Consider the following 27,190-nt stretch of genomic DNA (forward strand, 5'->3'; position numbering starts at 1 on the left):
CCCTCAAAAGTAATTCCAAAATTAAAAAGCGCTTTCAAGTCATTTCATGTATGAATTACATTTGTATGTATTTTTGAATTAATTAATTAACTAATAGATCTGGACAAACAACTGAGCATTATGTCATTGACCCTGTTTCCAACATGTTTCCCAAATATGATGTTGGACTGTTCAAGCAAACACAGCATGATAAGCACGACAGTAACAGTGTTTACACATTTCAAAAAGTCAGTCTACTAATGGATCACTTATATTTCTCTCACACTGAACTAGGATTGGTATGGAAGCTTGTTTCCGCCACAGAATAAAACATTTTAAAAGATAATTGCAACTTTTTATCTCTCAATTGCGAGTTTACATCTCGCAATTCTGACTTTATTTCTCAAAACTGCAAGATATTAAGTCGTAATTGCGAGATATAAAGTCATAATTGCGTGTTATAAAGTCAGAGTTGCGAGACATAAACGTGCAATTGTGAGATATAAACACAATTGCGAGAAATAAACTCTTCGCGAAGAGTATATAAATTCACATCTCGCAATTCTGACTTTATAACACGCAATTGCCAGTTTATATCTCGCAGTTCTGACATCTTTTCTCAGAGATATGACTTTAAAACAGGCAATTGTGATTTTATATCATGTAAATTCTGACTTTATATCTCCCAATTGCTGTTATCAAGTCAGAATTGCGAGATATAAACATGCAATTCCGATAAAAAAAAGTCTGAATTGCGAGATAAAACAGTCGCAATTACCTGTCGCAATTAATTCTGTGGCGGAAACAAGCTTCCATAGATTGGAGAAAACACTGCACACTTTAGCTTTAATCTAAAAATATCTGGAAAAACTTTCCCCATTTTAAAAGGAAAATAAATGTATTGCCCTCCATTCACCTCGAGGTCGCTCTCATCCATAGTGTGTGTCTGTTGAAGATCGGGGTTATTGACTGTGTCCAGCAGCTCTATAACCAGGTTACGTGTGAGGAGCTGCGTAACAAAAGCATGCTGAAAAAAAAAGAAATAAAAAAAAGGTCATTCTAACTAATAAAGCCAGCATCAGGAGGCCCTAAAATAAAGATGATTTTTGACATAGCTGTGGTTAACAAGTACCTGTAGGAGTTTTTCTGCTGTCGGCCTTTTCCGAGGGTTCTTCGTGAGTGCCATTTTGATGAAATTGTGAAATTCCGTGGACCTAATTATGCAAATGAACTTGCTTTCACTGATTTCGCAAGCTGAATAAAATGCAAAGATGAAATTATACTTTTTATTAAATACCATTTGTTCTTGTCTTTCAGTTTGGGAGGCTGAAAACTGCTCTTGGACATCAGCATCAGAGCTCTGAGGGCATAATAACAAAATAACCTAACGGTCAAAGTCTGTGAAAAGTTCGACACAATCTCATAGCAATTCATATCAAGTATTTTACATTTTGGCAACTTGGTGGCTAATTCGTGTGAATTCGTACAATTTACTTACAGATTACAAGTTACCCTATTTAAAATGTAATCAGTAGTGTAACTATTTCAATTACTTTATTAAAGTAATGTAACTGATTACATTTGATTACTTTTTGATTACTTTTCAAAATTTCTAACGAATGTTAATCATTTTCAAAAATTTAAAGGGATACTCCACTTTTTTTGGAAATAGGCTCATTTTACAACTCCCCAGAGTTAAACAGTTGAGTTTTACCGTTTTCGAATCCAGTCAGCCGAACTCCGGGTCTGACGGTACCACTTTTAACATAGCTTAGCGTAGATCATTGAATCGGACAAGACCATTAGCATCTCTCTCAAAAAAACGACCAAAGAGTTTCGATATTTTTCCTATTTAAAACTTGACTCTTCTGTAGTTACATCGTGTACTAAGACCGACGGAAAATGTAAAGTTGTGATTTTCTAGGCTGATATGGCTAGGAACTATACTCTCATTCCTGCGTAATAATCAAGAAACTTTGCTGCCGTACCATGAGTCCAGCAGGCGTAATGATAATTTTCCGTCGGTCTTAGTACACGATGTAACTACAGAAGAGTCAAGTTTTAAATAGGAAAAATATCAAAACTCTTTGGTCATTTTTTTGAGAGAGATGCTAATGGTCTTGTCCAATTCAATGATCTATGCTAAGCTATGCTAAAAGTGGTACCGCCAGACCCAGAGTTCGGCTGAATGGATTCGAAAATGGTAAAACGCAACTGTTTAACTCTGGGGGAGTTATAAAATGAGCCTATTTCCAAAAAAAAGTGGAATATCCCTTTAAACCAGGCAGGGTTAACCTGCAAATTCTAACATTTATGCAAATTCCAAAAATAGCGCTGCGATTTCAAACAAGAGATCCAATCAAAAGCATCAGAATAGCATCGCTTTACTAAACGGCCTTTAAATGGCAGGAGGCATCGTGCACATCAAAAACAAACAAATTTATATTATTCAACATATCCTAGCTTTTTACAGAAAATATTCAGATGTAGCCCCCTTTGTAATCGTTAACATTTTCATAAGTAACTGTAATTTAATTACACAATTTTTCTCAGTAACTGATTACAGTTACATTTATTTTGTAATTTAATTACGTAACGCCATTACATGTAACTAGTTCCATGCAACAGAGTAGTTGTTACATGTAACCCCAACACTGCTCATTTGTAAGTTTTTGTACGATCTGCTTAAGCCTCAAAAGGACTACTTTTTACAAAAAAATCATACATTTTCATACGATTCACATCATACGAATTCACGTGACATCATCACCTCGTTGGGTTGGAAAAGCTGCATCTTTTTTGTATTGAGTTGTCTGCTAGACAATTTAACATCACTCTTTGCAGCATCAGGTGAAAAAATGATTAATCATTGCTGTTTTTGTTGTTGGTTTTTGGAATAGCAAGTTTCAAGTTTGCCAAAGGGGTCAAAGGTTTGCCTGGCTCAAACTGTGTAAACCGATTTGAAGTTAGCAAAACAGATGAAATCGCACCTTTAACATTGGGGAATGTACATTGTAGTGTAACTATCACAGGATGTTAAAAGATTTGAAGGGTCTACAAGTGTGTGTGTGTGTGTGTGTGTGTGTGTGTGTGTGTGTGTGTGTGTGTGTGTGTGTGTGTGTGTGTGTGTGTGTGTGTGTGTGTGTGTGTGTGTGTGTGTGTGTGTGTGTGTGTGTGTGTGTGTGTGTGTGTGTGTGTGTGTGTGTGTGTGTGTGTGTTCAAACCTCATAGGGTGTAGGTCAAACATAGGCGGTTGCAGCTCTGCAAGTTCAATAGCTGTGATGCCCACCGCCCAGATATCACACAGCTGGTTATAACCCCCTTTCCTTTCCACTGCCGCAACCTCTGGGGCCATCCTGAGAGAAAGTCATTAAAGTAATATATGAAAGAAGCAAATAACAAATGAGCCAGAAGCAATCGGACATGGGATTTTTAGCATGACTCATTATGTGATCAAACTGCTTTAAATTCAACCCAAAAGGGAATTAAATATACAGTACGTAAATAAATCCGAGGTGAAAACTAGAATCCATTCTCTGAATTCATTTTAATTTGACACCAATGCACTACTATTTGTAATATTTACAGCATACTGTTTCACAAACTACTTTATTATAAATAATAGAATAATACCACTAAACAAAAATCAGTATGCATTTTATATTCTGTATATTCGTTTTATAAACACTACCGTTCCAAAGTTCGGGGACGATAAGTTTTTGTTTTTTTAAAGAAATGAATACTTTTATTCAGCGAGGATGCATTAAATTGATCAGAAGTGACAATAAAGACTTTTATAATGTTGAAAAGAAAAAATAATGCTGAAATAAAGTATCACAGTTTACACAAAAATATTAAGCAGCAAGACTGTTTTCAGCTGTGATAGTAATAAGAAATGTTTTGGTAGCATTTTATTTTACAGTCCTGTTCATACTATGAACTTATAGTAATTATAATAACTGTGTAATACTAGGTATTAACCCTAAACCTAACCTTAACCCATGTAGTTATCTATTACATGTAAGTGAACATACTGTAAATTAAAATGTATACAATGTTTCTTGAGCAGCAAATCAACATATTAAAATGATTTCTGAAGGATCATGTGACTGAAGACTGGAGTAATGATGCTGAAAATTCAGCTTTGCCATTACAGAAATAAAGTACATTTTAAAATTAAAGGTGCAGTAAGTGATTATTGAAAAACGCTGTTGAAAGTGAATCAGACTGAGCAGCACAACAAACTTGTAGCCAATCAGCAGTAGGGGGCGTGTCCAATCATGACGGGGGAGGACAGAGAGGGAGATTTGAAGAAAGACTGTAGAAAGAGAGATGGCTGAGAGACATTACAATGGAGAAAAGGACAGAGGAATATCACTGGACGAAGAAGGGTTGTGAAAATGGACACCAAGGTAGCGTTGTTTCTTCTCCAAGCACGGGCAGCATTGCTTTTGAGTGTGTGCTGCTTGTGACTAACAACAAAGTCTTCCTGGTATATACTTGTGTATTGTATGTTAACTTTTCGTCATATTTTTAGCGAAGCTTTTTTTTTGCTTTGCTTCTGTTATGATAAAGATATTTTTTTCACTCGCATTGCATGTGATTTTGGGGGCGGAGCAATGAAGGGAGGGGTGTGTTTGTTTGGGTTGTTTTCAAATATCAACAGTGTTCAACAATGATTCTCAGAAATCGCTTACTGACCCTTTAAAGTAGAAACAGTAAAAATTCACACTATTACTGTTTTTACTGTACTTTTTACTCAAATAAATGCAGTCTTACCAACGCCAATCTTTTGAACGCTAAACAAAAGAACTGTTTACAACAGTAGCATATCTCGGTGACTCACCAGTACGGCGTCCCGATGAAGGACTTTCTCTTAGCAACAGATGCGTTGATCTCAGCTGCCACTCCAAAATCCGCTGATAGACAGACAGAGGGGAGACAAAAGGCCATATTTAAGAGATTTATGGAGTATTAGTTAATATATGCATGTGTGTGTCTGAGACAGGGGTAAGCCCTGACTGACCTAGTTTGACATCTCCTCGCTCTGTCAAAAGAATGTTGGCACCCTGTGGGCAACCAAGAATGACACAATGAGCACATCCACACTATCAGACCCAAGCTATCATCTTACATGCATCATTGTGCTATAGAGAGATATACAGATATACAGACTCATATACAGATAATGAACTCTACTAACGTTTATCAAACACACTGCATGGCAACATGGTTATAGGCAATAATGGCTTATTGATTTGTAAAATTACTTTTATGTCTCTGTGCATTTTTCCCGCATGATGGAGATGATGTAGTCCCTGTAAACAAATAGAAAACAATTGTGAAAAATACGGCATAAATGAGCTTTAGTTTCATTTTTACTAACCTTTAACCCTGATTAGTAATTAATCCTGGGTAGAAAGGTGTTGAAATTTCACTTTTATTTGCATATTTAGAGGAATGTTTTGAAATTGACATATTTTGAAAATCAAAATATATCTTTCGGTGAAACGACAGATTTCTCCAATCATTTAGTTTGCTTAAACCCCGCCCCTTTCTTACTAATGACCTCAGGCTCGCAACCAGATATTTTATTTAGATTTTCTCCAAATAAACAGAATACATCATACAATTACAATGTACTTATAACCCATAGGGCCCTATCTTGCACCCAGCGCAATTGACTTTGTACACCGACGCATGTATCATTCCTATTTTGCACCCACGCACAGCGGACTTTTCCCTCCAGACGCACGTCGGTAACGCATGTTATTCATATGCTATTTTAAGGGCGCATGCTTGGCCATAATCAATGTAGCGTGTGCACAACGCGCATACACTTTACTTATCTCATCTACACACAGACGCAGCAGTTCTCATTTTTAGAAAACCATACATTATTACAAGGAAAAATATTAACACACGAGGGAAATCATTGTTGTGTCCATGAAGATGAGAAAAAATAGGTATAAATCTAGCTTACACATTTACCCAAATTTTTATACGCCTGTTTAACCGAAGCTAATTTGGTTGGGTTTCTCCCATCCCCATACAATGTCACTTCTCTGTCTTTTACTGCCCTGACGAGAACGTCGGTCTCCTCGGCTGTGAACCGCTCCTGGCGCGCGCCTGGCAAATCCGCCGTTATAATAGCAATCCGCCATGAAATAAGCACGCCTGCTCTTAAAGGGAATGTGAGATGTCGCTCTGATTGGTTTATTTCACGTTACGCCCAAACCACACCTATGAGTAATGAAGCTACTTCAGACCAACCCATTTTAGATTTGCGTCGGGCGCAAGAGTCATTTATCCCGCCGGTATAATAGCAACAGCGCCCAAGATCCGCCCACAAAGTTACTTGCGTTTCGTGCTTGATGCTTGCGTTTCAGATCGTTATCGAGCCCTTAATATGTTTATGACTTTCATGTCTCTTGTTAATAAAAAGGTCCATGCAACAAATAGGCTCGCAATAAGATCTGCCTCTGTCCTAACAACAACCGATGGATAGAACCTCATCCCCGCCTTAATTTTTTTCCGATAACCGGTTTTACACGGCTTTACGTCACGTTTCGAAGGAAAGATCTGTCCCTACTTCAGTTACATTGCAACTTTACTATTAAGTCCGACACAAATAAGACTAGGGATGCACGATACATCGGCCACCATATCGGTGTCGGCCGATATATATAAATTTTTTATGTAATCATTATCGGCCCAATAAAAATTGGCCGATATATTAAAGCCGATAAATAATGGATTATTTCCTTCAGCTGAGACACTTCAGATGTGCACTGTACACCATTATGGTTTTGAATTGCTTGAAATATGATTGGAATCACTTCAAAAAAGGAAAATACAGTTAAGTGCAACATGTGCAGCTTAAGTCTGTAATATATATAGGCTACATTAAAATTAAAATTATAATGAGAACATTATTATAATTGTGTGCTTGGGACATGGATTTTATAGTGAGACTTTTGTTTGTAATCAGGCTCTCTCTAAAAAAAAAAAAAAAAAAAAAACCTTGGATTTAGATTCTTCGGCCAATATATCGGTTATCAGCTTTCAAATACAAGGAATTATCGGTTATCGGACAAAATTTTCATATCGGTACATCCCTAAATAAGACCAATAACCAATAAATGGCTGATATAAAAATTCTATTCTATTTTTTTGTTGAAATAAAATAAACCAGTAAAAGCTCAATTTAGACATCATAACAATATAATGTACAGTATAAAAAATATAATTATTATAATTAGATAATATTTTATATTATATTGCTATTAACGTTTAAGTAAATGTATATCTCTACATATTTAATAATAAGTTAATAACAATGGTTGGGCAAGTATAGCATTCAATAGGCATGCAACTGGTTTAGAAATGTCTCTACATAAATCAAATCATCATCGCTTTAATTGATGCAATTGCCATCACTGTTTGATGTCTTTAAATGCTGAAACTAAACACTGTATGTGGAGGTTTCTGTGACTGTATAAAGCGCATTCATATTTAAAGATGGAAGCATTGTTTAGTTTATTGTTTAGTTTGATTTTCTGTTGCTAAACAACTCACCACCAAATTCAAGCACCGTACTGTTTAAACATTTGTCGCTGCTATTTAAGTTTTGCATTGCTTTCAAAATTGCTGCAGAGTTAAAAGTGGATTAAAAGAGTTAAGACAAGTGTGAAATGCAATAGAGTGTGAAAAGACAACCACAAACAACCTAATGCCAAGACAGATCACTAAAAACATATACTGCACATAAGTTTAAAATCCCTTCCTATTGCGCCATGAACCTAAAGTGATGAAAAACTTGAAAGTGCACTCACCTGAAGTGTCTCTCTGCTCACATAAGCTATCTGTCTCTCTTTCAGAGGACCAGTGACTGCAGAAACACAATGACTTTATTTAGACTGATAAATTAATCCTCTTTCAGGCAATATAAATAACAACAGAAACCACTGCAAACGGAATGAGCCTTCATACAAATACGGAAACAACATATAGCAAAGCTTGGTTTTGAAACCATTTGACATAACCACTTCAGCTTTTTGTATCCAATCATTTCAAATAAAAAATCATTGATAGATTAATCGATCATCAAACTATTTGCAGTGCTAATAATGTCCTAGAACATCTATGTACAGTAATTGGAAATATATGCATTCATGTATCACATTAGACAGATGTCAATATTTGTACCATGGTAAATGTCCTGCAACGATCCTCCTCCACAGAATTCCATGCAGATCCATAACTTGTTATTTCTGTGGAATATGAAGAAGTTCATCGTTAGATTTACTTCAGTTTCCTATTTATTAGTTTCCTGCGGGACTAACCTGAGGTAGCTGCCGAAATAGGCGACAATGTTTTTGTGAGTGCAATCCTTCATCATGGTAATCTCATGTTGAATGCTTGAAATATCATCACCTGACAGAAAAAGAAAAAGAGGACTTGTCTGTGATCTTGTATGATTCTGCTTTGCCATCATGTTTTCAACATTCTGCCTCCAAACAAAAAGGGGGATTTACCGGGATTAAAAGATTGATCTGAAATTCAGATGCTGCAGTGAGTAATTCAGTTCAAATTGAATTTACAACCATAATACATGGATCTCTAAAGATATATAATAAAATAGTAAAAGTTCCTTTCTAATCCTTTTCTGTTTTGAAATCTGAACATGTGTTAATGCGTTGATGCGGATATCTTCAGTTCGGAAGCTCAAAACAAAAAACAACAAAGAATCAATGTAATGTATAATGTTAAGATAATAAGTGTTGGACAATAACTGTAGGTGGCGATTAACAGATATCTGAGATGTTTACTTGACTTAAAGGGTCAGTCCACCCAAAAATGTAAATTCTGTCTTTAATTACTCACCCTCTTGTCGTTCGAAACCCGCAAGACTTTCGTTCATCTTCGGAAAACAAATGAAGATATTTTTGATGAAATCTTAAGAGCTTTCTGTCCCTCCATTGACAGCTACGCAACTACCACTTTCAAGCCCCAGAAAGGTAAAAAAAAAAAATCAGGTAACTGGTTAAACCACTGGAGTCACGTGGATTACTTTAATGATGTCTTCTTTACTACCTTTCTGGGCCTTGAAAGTAGTAGACGCGTAGCTGTCATTGGAGGGACAGAAAGCTTTCAGATTTCATCAAAAATATCTTCACTTGTGTTCTGAAAATCGTACGAGTTTGGAACGACACAGGGTGAGTAATCAATGACAGAATAAAACATTTTGGGTGAACTATCCCTTTAACCTCCTGAGACCCAGAAAAAAAAAAGTTTTGTGAATTTAGTTTTTTTTTTCATGTCATCACATTGTTTAGAGCATAAGAAACAAATGGTAAAATTTTTTATATTTTATTCATACGTTATGTTGTGTCCTCTGTAGTGGACACCAGGACTAAGTTGTTTAAAAAATAAAATGACATGATATTATATGTATAGGCAAAAACAATGGGATTTTTTTTCAATCACCAATGCATTTTGGGGTTTCAGGATTTTTTTAACCAAAATTTGTATAAAGATGATTCTCAACTATGTTATGAAAGATATAACGGAATGAATTGATACACCATTTTACTTTATGCAATATGTGGGTAAAATGGCCATAAATTAATATTCCCATTCAATGCAATGTATCTATACACTGTATCTAATTTGCACATTAATGTGTTCTTGGAGCAACATTTAATGAAAATAGAAGTGTAATAATTGGAGTAATAATTGCCAACATTTTAATAATAATATCTAATATTTCATAGGAATATTGATGTATAATTTATTTCCAAATTCTTTTGTTGTGTCTCCCAAAATGCCTGATAAATAAGACTTAAGTCCTGATGTCCTCTACAGTGGACACGTATGAAATCAATGCCCTGTTCTGTAACAGAAAGTATTTTTTTTATTTGAAACCCCATAACATTTTCCTGAGATGTTGGTTTATGAAATACAATTTGAAAAGTAGTCCGATTTAAATTATAATTACAATATATTATCATATTTCTGACATTTGATCACTAAATCCAAGGAGAAGTTGTTTTCATGGTGAAACCTCCAAACATTTGGTGTCTCTGAAAAGTCCTGAATGTGCTCTTTACAGGACACCCAGGATGTGACATGTGACATGTATGATGTCAGCGAAATTCACTAAAATATAATGTCCACTACAGTGGACAAAAGTCTATTCCTGGGTCCCAGGAGGTTAATTGACCCTTTGTTAAGCCCCGCCCCTTTCCTAACTTTAGGTCACTCAGACAAGCGTTACAGAACAGAATTTCCATGATACATGAATTTTGGTGAAACTTGCTCATAAAGGGATACAAATAAAACGAAAATGTTCAATACGTGTTTAAAAATGAAGAGTGACAATGCAAAGAACCTTTATCTGGCAAATTCTTATAACAGTCAACTGACATTTCTACAATGCTTTCACAATGGTATTAGTGACACTAGAATGACCTGAATCAATGTGTAACTATGATAAGAGAACTGGCAACAACGTTTTACTGTATTTTTGAGTCATTTCTGTAGTGCAGGGTTTCCCAAACTGGGGTTGATGAAGAGCTAATAGTCATTAAAATGTTTCCTGCTTTGAAAAGTTCATAAGAACATGGATTGTTACGGAGCCACTAAAGGGAAATGGTGATGAAAGAAATATGAGATGGGAGGAAAAATTATTTGGCAATGATTTTGCATTCTCTCTGAAATGTTTTGTGTTATATTACGGAACGCAAAAGCATTCACTTATTATTTTTCACCACCATGAAGGGGCTCCGTAGATTACTTTTAAAATGTATTTTTTGGGGTGAACTATCCCTTTAAATTGTCAAGGGGTACATTAAATAAATATTTTAGGTCAGAGGGGTTCGGTTGACAAAAAAGTTCGGGAATCCCTGCTGTAGTGGATAGTTTAAAACTATTTCAACATACAGAAATTCCATAGACTTAGTTAGGAAAAAAAAAAGAAGCAAATGTCAACAGTTGCTAAAGAAGTAATGAGTTTAAAGAAGGGTTTAGAAAAAGGACATTTTCCCATTTTAAAATATGTTCGAACAAATTTTGACTATATTATTTCACTAATTTTGTTACAATTATTTACATTAGATTGACCACTCAAATATCATCCACATCTACTGAAAAGGCCAAACCATTGTATACATCACTATATCAATACAACGCAAATGAGATTTCTTGAAAAATAAAGTTTATGACCTACCAGGGTCCAGTTTGACCACTTTAATAGCTGCGATGACTGAAGTCTTAATGCTACGGGCCTATAAGGACAAAGAAACAAAGTTGGTGCTTTATGCAGATGAGCTTAATGTCATTGTGCTTCTACACATAAGCAATGCATGTTGACATCAAACCTTTGCATCAGTCAGTTTAAGACAAATTTCCTCCTGGTTTTTTTTGTAAGGTCGCTTGTGTCAAGCCACCACAACAACTGTTGTGTCATGTCACTTTCAAGCTCCACATTATTTTTGTGTGGTTGCAGTGGATCATAAAAAGCCAGTGCACAAAGTACTGCAGGTATTTTAATACATTCGCAAATACACACTACCTCTTTGGCATTTGACTGGGTATCAGTTCCAGCTTTTTAAGGCCTTATAATATTTTAACATGAAATAAATCTGATTGTCTCATTCACTACATCACAAGAAACAGACCCCAATGACTTCCATAGAAGAAAAAAAAAAAAAAATACTATGAAAGTAAATGGGGTCCAAAAACTGTTTGGTTACCAACATTCTTCAAAATATCTTCTTTTGTGTTCAGCAGAATAAAGAAACTCATACAGGTTGGGAACAACATGAGGGTGAGTATATGATGGCAGAATTAAAAATTTTGAGTGAACTATCCCTTTAAAAAATGCGACAACACCACGGAAAACCATCATACGTTTTGTAAGGAACATAATGTGCCGGTGTGGTCTACGCAAGACAAAAATGAAGCTGCCTGCCAGTAACCATGGTAACCAGCAGCCAATAGTGGATCAGCAGACACTGGAAAGGTGAAGTAGAGAAGAAAAAAAGTAGCAGCGCTCATTTCCTGTTTTCTTTCCTGCTGAACTCGATCACATCCTGTAATATGACTTTCTCCGTTATCAAGGCCATGATTCATGTTTGTTCAGGCATATAAATTGACACTCAATTCCACCCAAATGGGGCACAAGGTCACTGGACAATTTAGCATGGCAAAATGTGCATGAAGAGTATGCAAATTTTTTGCACTATTTGCTTCCTCATATGCAAAAAGAAAATGTTTTTCACTGCCTGTTATTTCTGTTGCACGCTATGCCACCATAACCAGTTCAATGCATAGAATGGAAAACATTTCATTTTCAGGGAAAATTCAAGTTCAGTATGGTGTACTCTCACAAGAGTAAGCGATCCACAGTGCATGCAGAATCGCATGTTTTTTTATGGTGTTTAAACGTGCCAGAGCCACATGGGCGTTGCTGAACATCAAAGTCAATGGAGTGTGAAAGTGTGTAACATGGTCAGACACTTAGTACACACATCACTCATACTGTGAAATTGGTAGTTAATACAAGTTCCTTCAACACATTAAGGAGATAGTTCACCCATGAAATGAAAATGATGTCATAATTTAGGCTACTCATCTTCAAGCTGTTCCAAAGCTGAATTTCTTTCTTCTGTTGAACACAAAAGAAGATATTTTGAAGAATGTCGGTAATCAAACAGTTTTTGGACCCCATTGACCTCCATAGTATGAAAAATGGAAGTCACTATGGAAGTCAATGGGGTCCAAAAACTGTTTGGTTACCGACATTCTTCAAAATATCTTCTTTTGTGTTCAGCAGAAGAAAGAAACTCATTGATGAACAACTTGAGGGTGAGTAAATGATGACAAAATTGTCATTTTTGGATGAACTAGGCCCTATCCCTTTAATGCACATGCATAATATAGTACAGTTATCATTTTCCAGTTCGAAAGCACAATCAACATATGTGGTATCTGTCTCATGAGACCAGCAACAAATCAGTTACCACGTCCCAAAACACAGACCAGCAAGCATAGCTGTCATTTCACCGTCTAGGTTAACTGTAGACCCGATATTGTCCGGCTATGAGTATCCAACTTCTAGCCAAAATAACCTTGAATTTGGTAGCATGTCGTTTTTCGCCAAAATAACTTGCGAAATGTGTGATATTTCATCATGTAAGCAAAGTCAACAGTGATTACGAGGTGTTTGGTTTAATTTCTTTGACACATTATCTAATCGATGACTAGTCTATTCTTGTGCTATGGTTAGATGTCTATTAAATCTGACTTTCACTGACAGCACAAATTTGCCTTGTTTTAGCCTAGACGTCAGGGTTATGTTTGGACGGCTATTAGACGTCTTTTAAATGCAAAATCTCAATTTTGCAGCAAGACATGATTGAAAAACTCACCCCTTTTACCATGGTTAACACATAGTTTAGCCAAAATGCCATGCTACATCTAACCCAGCACGTTCTCAGAACTTTGCAAGGTTCTCTCAAAGTTATGAGCAAACGTTCTTCGAGTAACGAGAGTGTTTGTTCAAAGTTATCTGGTCTTAATAATTAGTTCTTAAAACTTGCACAAAAACATGCATTATGTATTGTTCATGGTACGTTTCTTTCGGAAGAGATTAGTTGGACGTTTGTCTTATTTTTTTAAATGTTACTAATGAAATGTTCAAAGAACATCCCATAACGTTTTCATAACTCAATGGGAACGTTAGCAAAACGTTCTCAGAACATATTTTTGTAAGCTGGAAAATCTGTGGTAACTTGACACATTAGCCATTGTTGTAATGAGAAAGAAAGAAAGAAAGAAAAAAAGAAAGAAAGAAAGAAAGAAAGAAAGAAAGAAAGAAAGAAAGAAAGAAAGAAAGAAAGAAAGAAAGAAAGAAAGAAAGAAAGAAAGAAAGAAAGAAAGAAAGAGATCTGGTTGTAAAATTTTGGTATTTTTGCATCATATAGGCACAAACTCAAGCCTTATTTGCACGAAATGTTTACGGAAATCGTTTTTCTAAGACACTTTTGTCCTACCTTGAACACATCTCCATATGTCCCGCTGCCTATGCGGTGTATCAGCTCATAGTCATCGAGCGGATCCGTGTGCGATACGCCGATCGCGTCCATAGCAGCGCGGCATTGGATTCGTTTTCTCACGGTACTGAATCAGCGGATGATACTCATCCAAATGCCACAACCACCACTTCCTCAACATCCGCGTAACAAGTGCACTAGAGTGATCATGGCAGCGATGACAAACGCATCTCTGTCTGTCTGTGCGCTGAAGACAGGGGGCGTTCACACAAGACGCGTTCACAAGAGCGCAACAGTGGCCAGAACGCCTGCGTTTGAACAGGTTATTATAATAAACCAAATGAAACAATATGGATCATTCTGATCTGCTTTAAATTCATTAAAAAAAAAAAAAAACGCACATGAGTCACTTCACTTCATGTTTTTTGTGAGATTGTATAGATTTGTACTCATTGTACTATAGGCTATAACATATTCTTCAACTCAACTCAACTCAACTTTTATTTATAAAGCACTTTCAAAACCATTAGAATGGACCAAAGTGCTGTCCATAAGTAGGCTAATCAATAACTCTAAAATACATACAAACATTAAGTTACATTAAAACAAGACACAAGAGAATCAAACAACAAATCACTCACAGTTCTCAGACCTAATCAAACGCCAAAGGCTTGATTAAATAAATAAGTCTTCAATTCCTTTTTAATAATTCTTCAAAATACCTTCGTGTTCAGCAGAAGAAGGGGGAAAAAAATCATAGATTTGGAACAACGTGAGGCTGAGTAAATGATGACATAATTTTCGGTAGCACTTTATTTTACAGTCCTGTTCCCCATGCTACATACTATGCAGCCTACTAGAATTGAAAACGAGTCTATTCAACCTCGTCTTCGTCCGGTAGAGAAGATAGAGAATGTGATTTCATGTTCAATCGTCGCTCTGTTGAGAATATTTAGTGTGTTCATACTCTGAGTTGACTAATTACTCCCACACACTTTTTTTTTAAACAAGAGAAAAACGTTGACAAGACAACAAAGATGTTGATCCAGGAACATGTTGCAGAAATCAGTCATAGAAGGAAGGAGCTGCAGAAGTTCAGTGAGCAGCGCCCTCTACTGTTTGTCTTTTTAACAAGATGAGAGATTTGTTCAGGTGTATTCTCATATTTTCATATATGTAGTTCAATTTGGCAATTGACACTTTAGTAGAAAAAAAGTATATTGGTGTGAAAGATCACAGCACAGACCTTGAGTTACACAACAGCTAGTGGATTAAAAAGACAAGCAGGTAATGGGCAAACATCAAAATCCAGATTAGTCTTCATGAGGTAATAAACATAGTAAAAATAGAAAACTTTATAAAGAATTAAAATAATTTAACTTAACATCATGATTGAGTGGCAGATGATGATGATGACAATTTTCTTCATGCAGCACCACATATACAAACACATACTGTACTTACATACATAGGCATACATATTCTATTAGCTTTAAAAGCTTTCAGTGCTTAGAGCTAGATGTGGAATACAACATTTTTCTGTAAAAAATATAGAAGCCTTTTATCAGATTATGTGAAGGAATAATCAACAGATTAATGGATTATGGTTAGTTGCAGCCCTAGATATTATGAATTATTATATTATTTAACTAGCCAACAATGATATTAGTGGATGCAGACAATAAATATCTATTGATTTGCAAGTTAGCAAACATAACACAGTAAACAAAGCATATACTTGCACGCTTTAAAATAAATCAAAATTATTTGTTCATTTTCTTTTGTTATAGGAGAAAAATCAAATGGCAGCAATGATTGACGATCACTACATAAATCTTAGCGTAACCTACAATGTGTCTTTGCTTTCTTCTTTTCAGCTGCTCAATGTTTCTAGAAAGAAACTTTAAGTTTCTTTTCGCCCTTGGTATCGTAATTACAAAATCAAGACACAGGTTAAAAACCGAATTAATTTTATAATTTGAGCAGATATTTTGTTTTATTTGGTCAGCTACTGGACATTTACCAGGCTAGAAAAAGAACAAGAAAAGTCAATGCAAGAACGATATGTTCACTTTAAAGATGAATTTCAACATACAGATTCATTCATGAACCCAGTTCCTAACAGTGATGCTGGTCTTAACAAACACCACTACATACATACAAAGATGAGTAATATATACACTCACCTAAAGGATTATTAGGAACACCTGTTCAATTTCTCATTAATGCAATTATCTAATCGACCAATCACATGGCAGTTGCTTCAATGCATTTAGGGGTGTGGTCCTGGTCAAGACAATCTCCTGAACTCCAAACTGAATGTCAGAATGGGAAAGAAAGGTGATTTAAGCAATTTTGAGCGTGGCATGGTTGTTGGTGCCAGACGGGCCGGTCTGAGTATTTCACAATCTGCTCAGTTACTGGGATTTTCACGCACAACCATTTCTAGGGTTTACAAAGAATGGTGTGAAAAGGGAAAAACATCCAGTATGCGGCAGTCCTGTGGGCGAAAATGCCTTGTTGATGCTAGAGGTCAGAGGAGAATGGGCCGACTGATTCAAGCTGATAGAAGAGCAACTTTGACTGAAATAACCACTCGTTACAACCGAGGTATGCAGCAAAGCATTTGTGAAGCCACAACACGCACAACCTTGAGGTGGATGGGCTACAACAGCAGAAGACCCCACCGGGTACCACTCATCTCCACTACAAATAGGAAAAAGAGGCTACAATTTGCACGAGCTCACCAAAATTGGACAGTTGAAGACTGGAAAAATGTTGCCTGGTCTGATGAGTCTCGATTTCTGTTGAGACATTCAGATGGTAGAGTCAGAATTTGGCGTAAACAGAATGAGAACATGGATCCATCATGCCTTGTTACCACTGTGCAGGCTGGTGGTGGTGGTGTAATGGTGTGGGGGATGTTTTCTTGGCACACTTTAGGCCCCTTAGTGCCAATTGGGCATCGTTTAAATGCCACGGCCTACCTGAGCATTGTTTCTGACCATGTCCATCCCTTTATGACCACCATGTACCCACCCTCTGATGGCTACTTCCAGCAGGATAATGCACCATGTCACAAAGCTCGAATCATTTCAAATTGGTTTCTTGAACATTGACAATGAGTTCACTGTACTAAAATGGCCCCCACAGTCACCAGATCTCAACCCAATAGAGCATCTTTGGGATGTGGTGGAACGGGAGCTTCGTGCCCTGGATGTGCATCCCACAAATCTCCATCAACTGCAAGATGCTATCCTATCCTATCCTATTGACCCTATGGGCCAACATTTCTAAAGAATGCTTTCAGCACCTTGTTGAATCAATGCCACGTAGAATTAAGGCAGTTCTGAAGGCGAAAGGGGGTCAAACACAGTATTAGTATGGTGTTCCTAATAATCCTTTAGGTGAGTGTATATACATGTGTGTGTGTGTGTGTGTGTGTGTGTGTGTGTGTGTGTATATATATATATATATATATATACATATAATATGTATAATATGTATGTATGTATGTATGTATATATATATATATATATATATATATATATATACAGTGCAATGCATAAGTGAATACACCCATGCTAAAGTTGACTAAAAAGAGGAATAAAAAATCATATTTTGGAAATTGAACTTAATGCCTTAATTTAAAAAATTAGGAAAAATCCAACCTTTAAGGACACCAATTTTCTTTGTGAATGAATAATGTATCATAAATAAATAAATGTTCTTCCTTAAAATACATGGTGCATAAGTGAGTACACCCCTATGTTAAATTCCCATAGAGGCAGGCAGATTTTTATTTTTAAGTATTTTTTTTTTTTTTTTTTTAGGATACTATGCATCCTGATAAAGTTCCCTTGGCCTTTGGAATTAAAATAGCCCCACATCATCACATAGCCTTCACCATACCTAGAGATTGGCATGGGGTACTTTCCTTAAGATCATCTCTCAATGCAAATCAAACTAGCTTTTAGGCTAACTGAAATAAAACCATGCCAATCTCTAGGTATGGTGAAGGCTATGTGATGATGTGGGGCTATTTTAATTCCAAAGGCCAAGGGAACTTTATCAGGATGCATAGTATCCTAAAAAAAAATACTTAAAAATAAAAATCTGCCTGCCTCTATGGGAATTTAACATAGGGGTGTACTCACTTATGCACCATGTATTTTAAGGAAGAACATTTATTTATTTACGATACATTATTCATTCACAAAGAAAATTGGTGTCCTTAAAGGTTGGATTTTTCCTAATTTTTTAAATTAAGGCATTAAGTTCAATTTCCAAAATATGATTTTTTATTCCTCTTTTTAGTCAACTTTAGCATGGGTGTATTCACTTATGCATTGCACTGTATATATATGTATATGTATATATACATACACAGGGATGGGCAGTATTTCACATGTATTTAAAATACGTATTTGAAATACAAAATACTATTTTGTATTTTAAAGCCTTTGGAAAAAATCAAATGTAATTTGTATTTAAATACATTTAAGATGAGTATTTTTATATTTAAAAAATACATAAAATACTTTTTTGGCAGTCAACCTCTTTATCAGGGTACTGATTTTGTGCATCAACTAGTTTAGACATTTACTAGCTCAACAAATAAATAAATCAGCGATTTTTTTTATTTTTTTTTATAAGGTGAGAATGTCATGATCAATTCTACTTGTTGATTAAAGTTAATATAGTGCATTATTCACTTCAGTTAACATGAAAGAATAAAAGAAAAAGTTCATTTTTATCAACTAGCTTGTCAAATTTGTTTGAGGCATTACTGCATGTTAGGGCTGGGTGATATGACAATTTATCATAGCGATGATATAAAATCATAAAGTTCAAAAAATCATAAAGTCATAAATTTTGAATTGATGAAACTTTTTCTAAATCGTTTACATAGATGGGCCTATTTGTGGGGTAAGCAAATATCCTTGCAGCTTTTAGTGGGCAGAAATAATTGGAACGTTGAAGTGGAAAAAGAAGCACTGATGAATGATACTCCACAAACATCTTCAGCTTTTAGTTTTATTGTACATAAAAAATAATAATCAAAAAGTAATAGACTACATTGTAACCAGAAAAAAGTATATAAATGGCTGCTATTTTGCATAAATGTATTTGTAATTGCAAGAAAGAAAGAAAGAAAGAAAGAAAGGGCAGAGATGTGGTTAGGAATGAAAAGTCAGTAGGCCTATGTAGTTTCTTCATTCACTGTGACCTATACCTGCACTGGATGGCCAATTTACATGTATTTTGTGTATTTTCAAAATACAAAATACTGTATTTGTATTTAAATACATGATCTCACACAGTATTTTTTATTTGTATTTAAATAATTGTTTTCACATGTTTACATTTAAATGATCCTAAACCTTCGATGTCAGTCCAGTAGATTAAAAATAAACACAACTGTTTCTGAAGCCTTGAAGCCTGAACGCACTTGCTGCAAGCTCTTCACAACTCTACAATTTGGTAAGTCTTAGTGATTTGTAGTACTTCTTGATTCATTATCATGGAGCAGCGTCGGTCACGAAGAACCAGGGCTCTTCCCACACGCCTGAGGGGATTGGTGGAGGAGGGCGTCTCTTCCAGTCCGGACCCTTGTGAGCTTCCACAGCTTGCAGCTGTTAAGTTGGTCAGGTCAGATCACACTTACAGCTGCATCTCTGGCAAAGCTCGAAGACCCACGGGTTTGGAAGAACGCCACTTGAAGAACGCTGCTGTCCTTCCTGACATCCGTCCAGCAGTCTCAGTCTCCTCAGTGGACGCTCGTCAGCAGGATGAGCCTGTCTCCATCCACGGCTACAGCGTAGAGGCCTACCAGGACATCTACCGCTCTGTGGTGGAGCCCATGCTGAAGACGCCCAGTGGTCGGCAGCGTCCCTACAGCCTTAAACTTGGACGGAAGATCAAGCAGCGGCTGTGGGAAGCTCTCAACCGCCCTTCACTGGAGGAGACGGAGCATCCTGATGGACGTGTCCGGATCACCGAGAGCTTCTCCACAACCAGCAGAAGCTTAGCTCCTCGAATCGACGTGGACATCAGTGAAGAGCCCCTGCCTGAGGAGCCCCTGCCTGAGGAACCCCGAAGAAAGAAGCCCAGGCACTGAGTCATCACTGTTACATGGAGCCCGGAGAATCACACAGCGGGACCTGTATGTAAATAGTACTGTATATAGTTACAGAGTGAGTTTATAGTTTTATGAGTAAGTTTTATTTTCTAGAGTTGTTTTGCACATTGTTGTGAGGTTGTCAGGATGTTTTTGGTGATTTGTCAAAGCATTGATATGCTCATAGGTTGTTCTAAGTGGTTTTAGCGTTTTGCTACACGGTTGTTGGGATGTTTTGGATGGTTTCCTGTGTGTTGACATGCGTTTGCCAAGGTTTTTTTTGCGCGGTTGTTAGCTGGACTCTTCTGAGTGGTTTTTCATGCATTGGCTATGTTATGTGATTTTTTTTGGTGCGGTTGTTAACGTGTTGCGTTGCGGTTGCTGGACTCTTCGGAGTGGTTTTTCATGCATTGCTATGTGGTTGTCAGGATGTTTAGAGTAGCTTAGTTGGTTGATATGCGGTTGCTTAGGTTAGGGTCCCTCACATGGTTTGCAGCTTGACGTGCTGTGAGGGCTTGTGTGCATCAGTGATGCTGAGAGCTACGCCACTGGTAAGTTACTTCACAACTACTGCTAGGGTCACCCATAGTGGACAGGTCTCAGCTGAGATGCCAGACGAAGACAAACCACCTGATTCTGGACAGCAGAAGATTGACCTGATGTTCCTGGCAGAAGATCACTGTTTTGTTACAACGACAGTAACATCAGCGGTACCTGAATGGAAGAAAATTCATGATTCAAGGAAACCTGATTATTTGTGGAAGTCATCAATGGACCAATGGAAGCAAACGATCGAACAGAACAAGGTAAAACAGTTTAATATTAGCAAAGGCTGCATTCTTTCTTCAGCATTTTTGTAAAAGCATTAAATCAGAGGAATGCTAATATTATAATTTCTTACATTCTTGTATATGTATGATAAATATGAAATAATTCTCTTCTAAATTCAGGCACAGGATCATGTAAATACAGGCAAGCAGAGAAAATGATTAAAATACAATTACTATTCACAGGTAAACACTATCACAGTAATCTGAACTTCATAAACAGACACTGTTCTTCTTCTGTTTTGTCCTTATACTAAATAATCATAATAAAAAAATCCGTCATGCCTTAAAATAGCTTGAATGTAACTCTACACCCTTGCCTCATTTAGTATACCGGTTCTATGAATATGCAAATTAACCAGCTCAGAGATCCACTCATTGACAATCACGTTGATCTGATATCAAGGTAGTTTGTGACATCATAAACACCAGCGATTTCAAACCTCGTCTTTGTTTCACTGCAGTTTTAAAGAGATACTCCACTTTTTTTGAAAATAGGCTCATTTTACAACTCCCCCAGAGTTAAACAGTTGAGTTTTACCGTTTTCGAATCCATTCAACCGATCTCCGGGTCTGGCGGTACCACTTTTAGCATAGCTTAGCATAGATCATTGAATCGGACAAGACCATTAGCATTTCTCTCAAAAAAATGACCAAAGAGTTTCGATATTTTTCCTATTTAAAAAAGTGGAGTATCCCTTTAAGAAGAAAATACTCAGCAGTGTTGCTGACTTATGAATTTGCACATGGTTCGTCTTAAAGCATATTAAAAACACCGCAGACATATAAATGTCAGGATGTACACTCAGATAACAAGGTTAGAAGGATTCAGAATAACTTTTAATGAAGCTTTCGTTGGACAGCAGGTAAATTCAGATGCACAAACAGGTACTTTGAGAATAACATTGATGAATGATCGTCTTTTCTCTTGTAGATAACGGCAGGCTTGAATGTGGCATGAAACACAATCTGAGGAACACAGAGCATGGACACCAAGGAGAATGTGGGATCTCAGGACGAGTTAAACGGGTAAGTATCACAGGTAAGTATCACAAGGATGTACTGTTGGAACAGTTCAGGAACAATAGTCTGAAATGCACAGAGAACAGGTTAGTGAGTCTTTCCTAGTTCAAGGTTCAACAGGGACTGAAGGTGAGGTGTGTTCCTTTGTAGTGCTCAGTGACTGCTGGGATTGATGACAGGTGCAGGTGATTAGTATTCGGGTGAGTGTGATCTTTGTGTTGTGGATGTGAATGAGCCTGACTGATTCCTGACAATAAACAACATTAAAAACTTGAATTTCACCACAGGGGGACTTTAAAAAGTCCACCGCAAGGATCCATTAGGCTTCTATTCAAAGGGTAGAAATACCTGCAGAAATACTCATAAGATATTCTTATAAAAAGTTGTGAAATAGTTTTTTGTGTGAATAGAATGCAACAGAAAACATTTAGCTTTAAATATTTATACATTCATTCATACTTTTGAGAAATTGTTTTTTTTCTCCAGTCACCACTGTAATAAATTAAAATAGCAATAATGGGAAATGGAAACAAATAATAATACAAATCAATATTGCATGAGTTCATGTTATCATAATACTGTACTTGAAACAATGAATCAGTCCTCCATTGGTCAAAGAGCTCAATCGTCAATCGCTGTTGTCACAGAAATGGACATTCGTTTTCTTTTCTCGTTGTTGTATTTCTGACTGCTGACACATCCATAGATTTCCCACTCTCCTATTTAACTGAAATGTCGTCTGCTGAGGGAGTCAAAGCTGAACAATAAGAACAAACAACAGGTTTATATGTTATTTTCATGATTCTAATTGGTTAAATTTAGATTTTATTTCTGTGGTGCCATGTACTTGCCTATGCTTGCAGGGTCCACAATCTGGACTGGAATGGTCTGTCCGTCCTCCAACAAGATCTATGTGATGCCACCTTCAGCTCCGGCATTTGTCACCAAGGTCACACTCACCAGCTGGCTCATGCCGAGCAGGGTCGGGGGGGTCACACAGAGATATGCTTTCACCAGCACTGCCACTTGACTGGAGGAACTGGGATGGACTCAGCAGAACAGGCTGTTGAGGTGCAGGGCTGGACAGCTCTGGGGCTTCTGGTGGTGGTGGTGGTGGTGGAGGTGTAGGTTGTAGCTGGATGGCCTCTTAGACAAGAGGAGAGCACTCTTAAAGTAAGTTTGCCAACCAGCTTTGTCCCAGGCAACAGGGAACATTCTCACAAATGAAGCCAGGCAAGTTTTTATGAACATTCTTCCATTAACGTTAATAGAACATTTGTTCAAAGTTATATGTTTTTAAATAATGTTCTCAAAACTTTAGCACAAAAACAATGAGTTTTTTTCCTGAAATATTTTAGTTGGATGTTTATCTAACATTTTTGGTTTCAGAATGTTCAGAGAACATTCAAAAGTAACCTTCACATAATGTTTGCAAAATTATAAAATTGAATGTTCCCTTAACGTTCGCATTAACCAACAAAAGTTTTTAAAATGTTTAAAACTAGAGGTTTTGAAAGCCATTAAATAACGTTTTCATAAGTTAATGGGAACATTAACAAAAAGTTCAAAACAAAAATGTATAAAAAATTATTACATAATCAGGTTTTCAAGCATTTAATTTTAATGGGTTTTTTGTTTCTTCAATTATACTATCAGAACAGTTGATCACCCTGAAACTCTTTACATTTATTCAGAAATTAAAAACTTAACAAATGAATAGATCCATATAAAAAAAATATATAATTTCAGGACAGGGTCACCTGGAGATGTGCAAAGATCTTGGGATGCAGTGAGGTGAGAGAGCTGAAGAGCTGCACAGCCTCTGGAGAAAGAGTGTCACTCTCTTCCAAGAGTCCTTCCTTCTGAGAGAACACTGTCAATATAACAGCAGTACACTAGATTCTGTGGCAGGGTGAACAATGCTTATACTTGGACTACAGGTATGTGCTTTCTTTTTGAGGCAGGACCTTTCCTCTACTCTCTAAATTGTATTGAAGGATTCCAAGATTATTGTTTTAATAATGTATGTCGGATTTCAAACAATATCTCAACAGTATTTTACCATCCACAGTAGCAGGAGTCAGGGTCAAAGTCTCTGGAAGCAGGTTATTAGCCTCTGCTTTCCACTGCAACAACAACAAAAACATCAAAATAAATGCTTACTTACATATTTGTGCTCACCAATCTAATGCTTTACAAACATGTTTTCTGTATCTGAGGTAGCCAGTGGTCCCGCCGTCAGCTGAAGAGCTTTCTGAGCCTCATGGATGTGGTTCTTGATGTCACTGACAGTGGGAAAGTAACACAGACTGTCTCTCAGGCACTTCCTCTTGAACATCTCATGTTCCACAAACCTCCTGCCAGGGCGTTCACAAAGCAACGGTAAATATTTTTCCAGCAAATAAAACAAAGGAGATTTGAAACCATCTGAGTCATACCTGAGCTGCTTGCGGACAGTGTAAACTTGGTTATGACCTTGTGCTACCAACTCACAGATCTTCTCTGCCACGAGCGGGTGTAGTCGAGAGGGTAGGGACAGGGACGCCCCATCCTCCATCGTGACATCCTGCATGGCTTCACTGTCCAGCTCCTCTGTCTCTTCCTCTTCATCATCATTTTGTTCTTCCTCTGCAAAGCAGATCTGCTCTGGAAGTGGAGGCAGGTTTGCAGTGTCCACGTCATGGTACAGGTGGGCTTTCTCTGTAGGGAGCTGGGTGTAATACCTGTCTTGGCTTTGTAGAGTATGTTTTGATTCGTTTCTTGCTCTGACCATTTTTTAGGTTGAACGCCCTTCCTCCGTGGACCACACTGGCTTTCCATCACAATGGCTCTGCTCCCTTAAAACCATATTAAAGATCAAGATAAAATGACTTTGTGTGCATATTGTAAAACCATTACATTATCTGCAACAACAGCATTCAATCAAGGCTTAAGAACAAGGCATGTCCAGCCTTGACATGGAACTTGCTATTGCAAGCATTCTCATTCTAGAAACAATTTGATTGAACAAAAATCTGGACAAATTAGTATGGAAGCTTGTTTACGCCATAGAATAAAAAATAAAAAAGCGTAATTGTGACTAGGGTAATTATCTTACAATTCTGACTTTTTTTCATGCAATTGCGAGTTTACATTTCGCAATTCTGACTTTTTTTTCTCAGAACTGTGTGATATAAACTCGCAGTTGCGAAATATAATTTCAGGAATGTAAAATAAAAGTAAAAAAATAAATACAATTTTAATAGGCCCTGAAGCTCACCAAGTCACCATATAGTAAAACCAGTAACATTGTGAAATATTATTACAATTCAAAATAACTGTCTTCTGTTCAAATATGTTCAAATTGAATTGAATATGTTGCTGCTTAATCTTTATGAATGCCTTCACTGTCATTTTATATTTATTTAATGCATCCTACTGACTAAAAGTATTTCTTTCTTTCAAACAAATCGTATCTGCTAAAGTTTCATTTGCTAATTTTGTGAGTAGAATTTTAAAACATTTAAATTCCAATTTTGAATTATAGTCAAAACTCATTAAAATAACATATAGACTAAATGACTAAACAGCTTTAAGATAATGTGTTGCTGTAAATGGATCTGTTTGACAGAGGGCTCTATGCACAATAGAAAAAGTACAATGCATTTAGGCTATTTCCATGCATATTACACTACTTTTTTAAAGTTATTATTTAAATTTTTGTAAGTGAAAGTTTTGTAAAACAACTCAATTTATCCATTTTCTACTGGACAAACCTCACACCCACTCAGTCTTAGAGCCCAGTTTGGTGCCCCTGGTGGGAATGGCTTCACTGGGGGCTCAAGTACATCAGGAGAACTGAAAGAAATGAGAAGACATTTCAGTAAAACTGTCAATAATTTAAGGTACACTTAAACTCCAGGAATGGGGCATGGCCTGAAGCAGGTTTCTTGTTGTTCAAGCAAGGGATACATTGAGCCAGAACAGGAGTTTAATTGGGTAGTTTGCTTGTCAACCCATTCCATATGCATATGAATGCTTTTTACGAATCCAGTACATATTTTCCAGCTCCATAATTGCGCAAGACTTGTCAAATCTGTGTTCAAATAAGTGATTTTCAACATTTAAAACAAATCGGCTGTAAAAAACAAAAACAAAAAAAAACCTAATTTATAATAAAAAAATGGTAATAAAAAGCAACAAACACAATAGGAAAGTTCATCTTTCAGATTAGATACAGAATGTGACAGATATAATGATGTGCAAACAAGGTTTACTGACGCTTTTTTCTGAATGTTAATACCAGTGACATTCTGAGCCGCTAGTGCAGATAAACTATGGGTGCCATCATTGTCTTTTGTGGATGTGATGATTGATTGCTGTCTTTTCTCCACAAAGATTCCTATTGAACACAACAGAAAGAAATGGCTGAACCGGACAGCAACCAATTTTCTGTTTATTTTATTAGTTCTATTTAATTTCTTCATTATTAGATGTTAACTACTCTATTATATATGCATACACATACACACACACTCACCAGCCACTTTATTAGAGGACATTTGAGTGTAGTGAACTGATGATCTGAGATGATTTGAGCTTTGTGACATTGTGCATTATCCTGCTGGAAGTATCCATCAGAAGATGGGTGCACTGTGGACATAAAGGGATGGACATGGTCAGCAACAATACTCAGGTAGGCTGTGGCATTTAAACAATGCTCACTTGGCACTAAGGGACCCAAAGTGTGCTAAGAAAATACCCTCACACCATTACATGCATTCAGTTGCTGTTGACAAGTTGCTGTTGCCTTTCTTTCAGCTTGAACCAGTCTGGTCATTCTCCTCTGACCTCTGGCATTTTCACCCATAGAACTGTTCTATGCTGCTCACTGGATATACTGGATATTCTTACTTTTTCTGACCATTCTCTGTAAAGATGGTTGTGTGTGAAAATCCCAGTAGATCAGTAGTTTCTGAATTACTCAGACCAGCCCGTCCAGCACCAACAACCACGCCGCGTTCAAAGTTACTTAAATCACCTTTCTTCTCCATTCTGATGCTCATTTTGAACTTCACCAGATCATGACCATGTCTACATGCCTAAATTCATTGAGTTGCTAGAGTTAGATATTAAGGGCTACTTCACCGATTAGCATTACGTTTTGTATCAGTAGAAACCCGGTAGTATTTTCGAAAGACCGT

At 36.7% G+C, this 27,190-nt stretch overlaps 1 protein-coding gene and 1 pseudogene across 2 annotated transcripts in view; both read right to left on the reverse strand.

The window, feature by feature from the left end:
- Positions 1-14,293, reverse strand: part of map4k6 (mitogen-activated protein kinase kinase kinase kinase 6) — a 32,497-nt gene extending 18,204 nt beyond the window's left edge. Inside the window, exons 1-12 of the mRNA XM_084386704.1 lie at positions 14,037-14,293; positions 11,210-11,267; positions 8,325-8,415; positions 8,188-8,252; positions 7,815-7,870; positions 5,250-5,297; positions 5,006-5,048; positions 4,826-4,898; positions 3,204-3,335; positions 1,277-1,339; positions 1,112-1,193; positions 896-1,006 (exon numbers count right to left, since the gene is read on the reverse strand). Coding sequence (XP_084242830.1) covers positions 896-1,006; positions 1,112-1,193; positions 1,277-1,339; positions 3,204-3,335; positions 4,826-4,898; positions 5,006-5,048; positions 5,250-5,297; positions 7,815-7,870; positions 8,188-8,252; positions 8,325-8,415; positions 11,210-11,267; positions 14,037-14,129 — 915 coding nt within the window. The 5' untranslated portion in view covers positions 14,130-14,293. The remainder of the gene's footprint in view (positions 1-895; positions 1,007-1,111; positions 1,194-1,276; positions 1,340-3,203; positions 3,336-4,825; positions 4,899-5,005; positions 5,049-5,249; positions 5,298-7,814; positions 7,871-8,187; positions 8,253-8,324; positions 8,416-11,209; positions 11,268-14,036) is intronic.
- Positions 14,294-22,120: 7,827 nt separating this feature from the next.
- Positions 22,121-27,052, reverse strand: LOC311277620 (calcium-responsive transcription factor-like; annotated as a pseudogene). The gene is made up of 8 exons: positions 26,911-27,052; positions 26,290-26,388; positions 24,446-24,844; positions 24,214-24,364; positions 24,070-24,133; positions 23,768-23,880; positions 22,968-23,151; positions 22,121-22,254 (listed from the first exon to the last, which is right to left on the reverse strand). The product of its transcript is annotated as a calcium-responsive transcription factor-like (transcript).
- Positions 27,053-27,190: the final 138 nt, after the last annotated feature.

This window comes from Rutilus rutilus (assembly GCF_951802725.1).
Source record: "Rutilus rutilus genome assembly, chromosome: 18".
NCBI lineage: Eukaryota > Metazoa > Chordata > Actinopteri > Cypriniformes > Leuciscidae > Rutilus > Rutilus rutilus.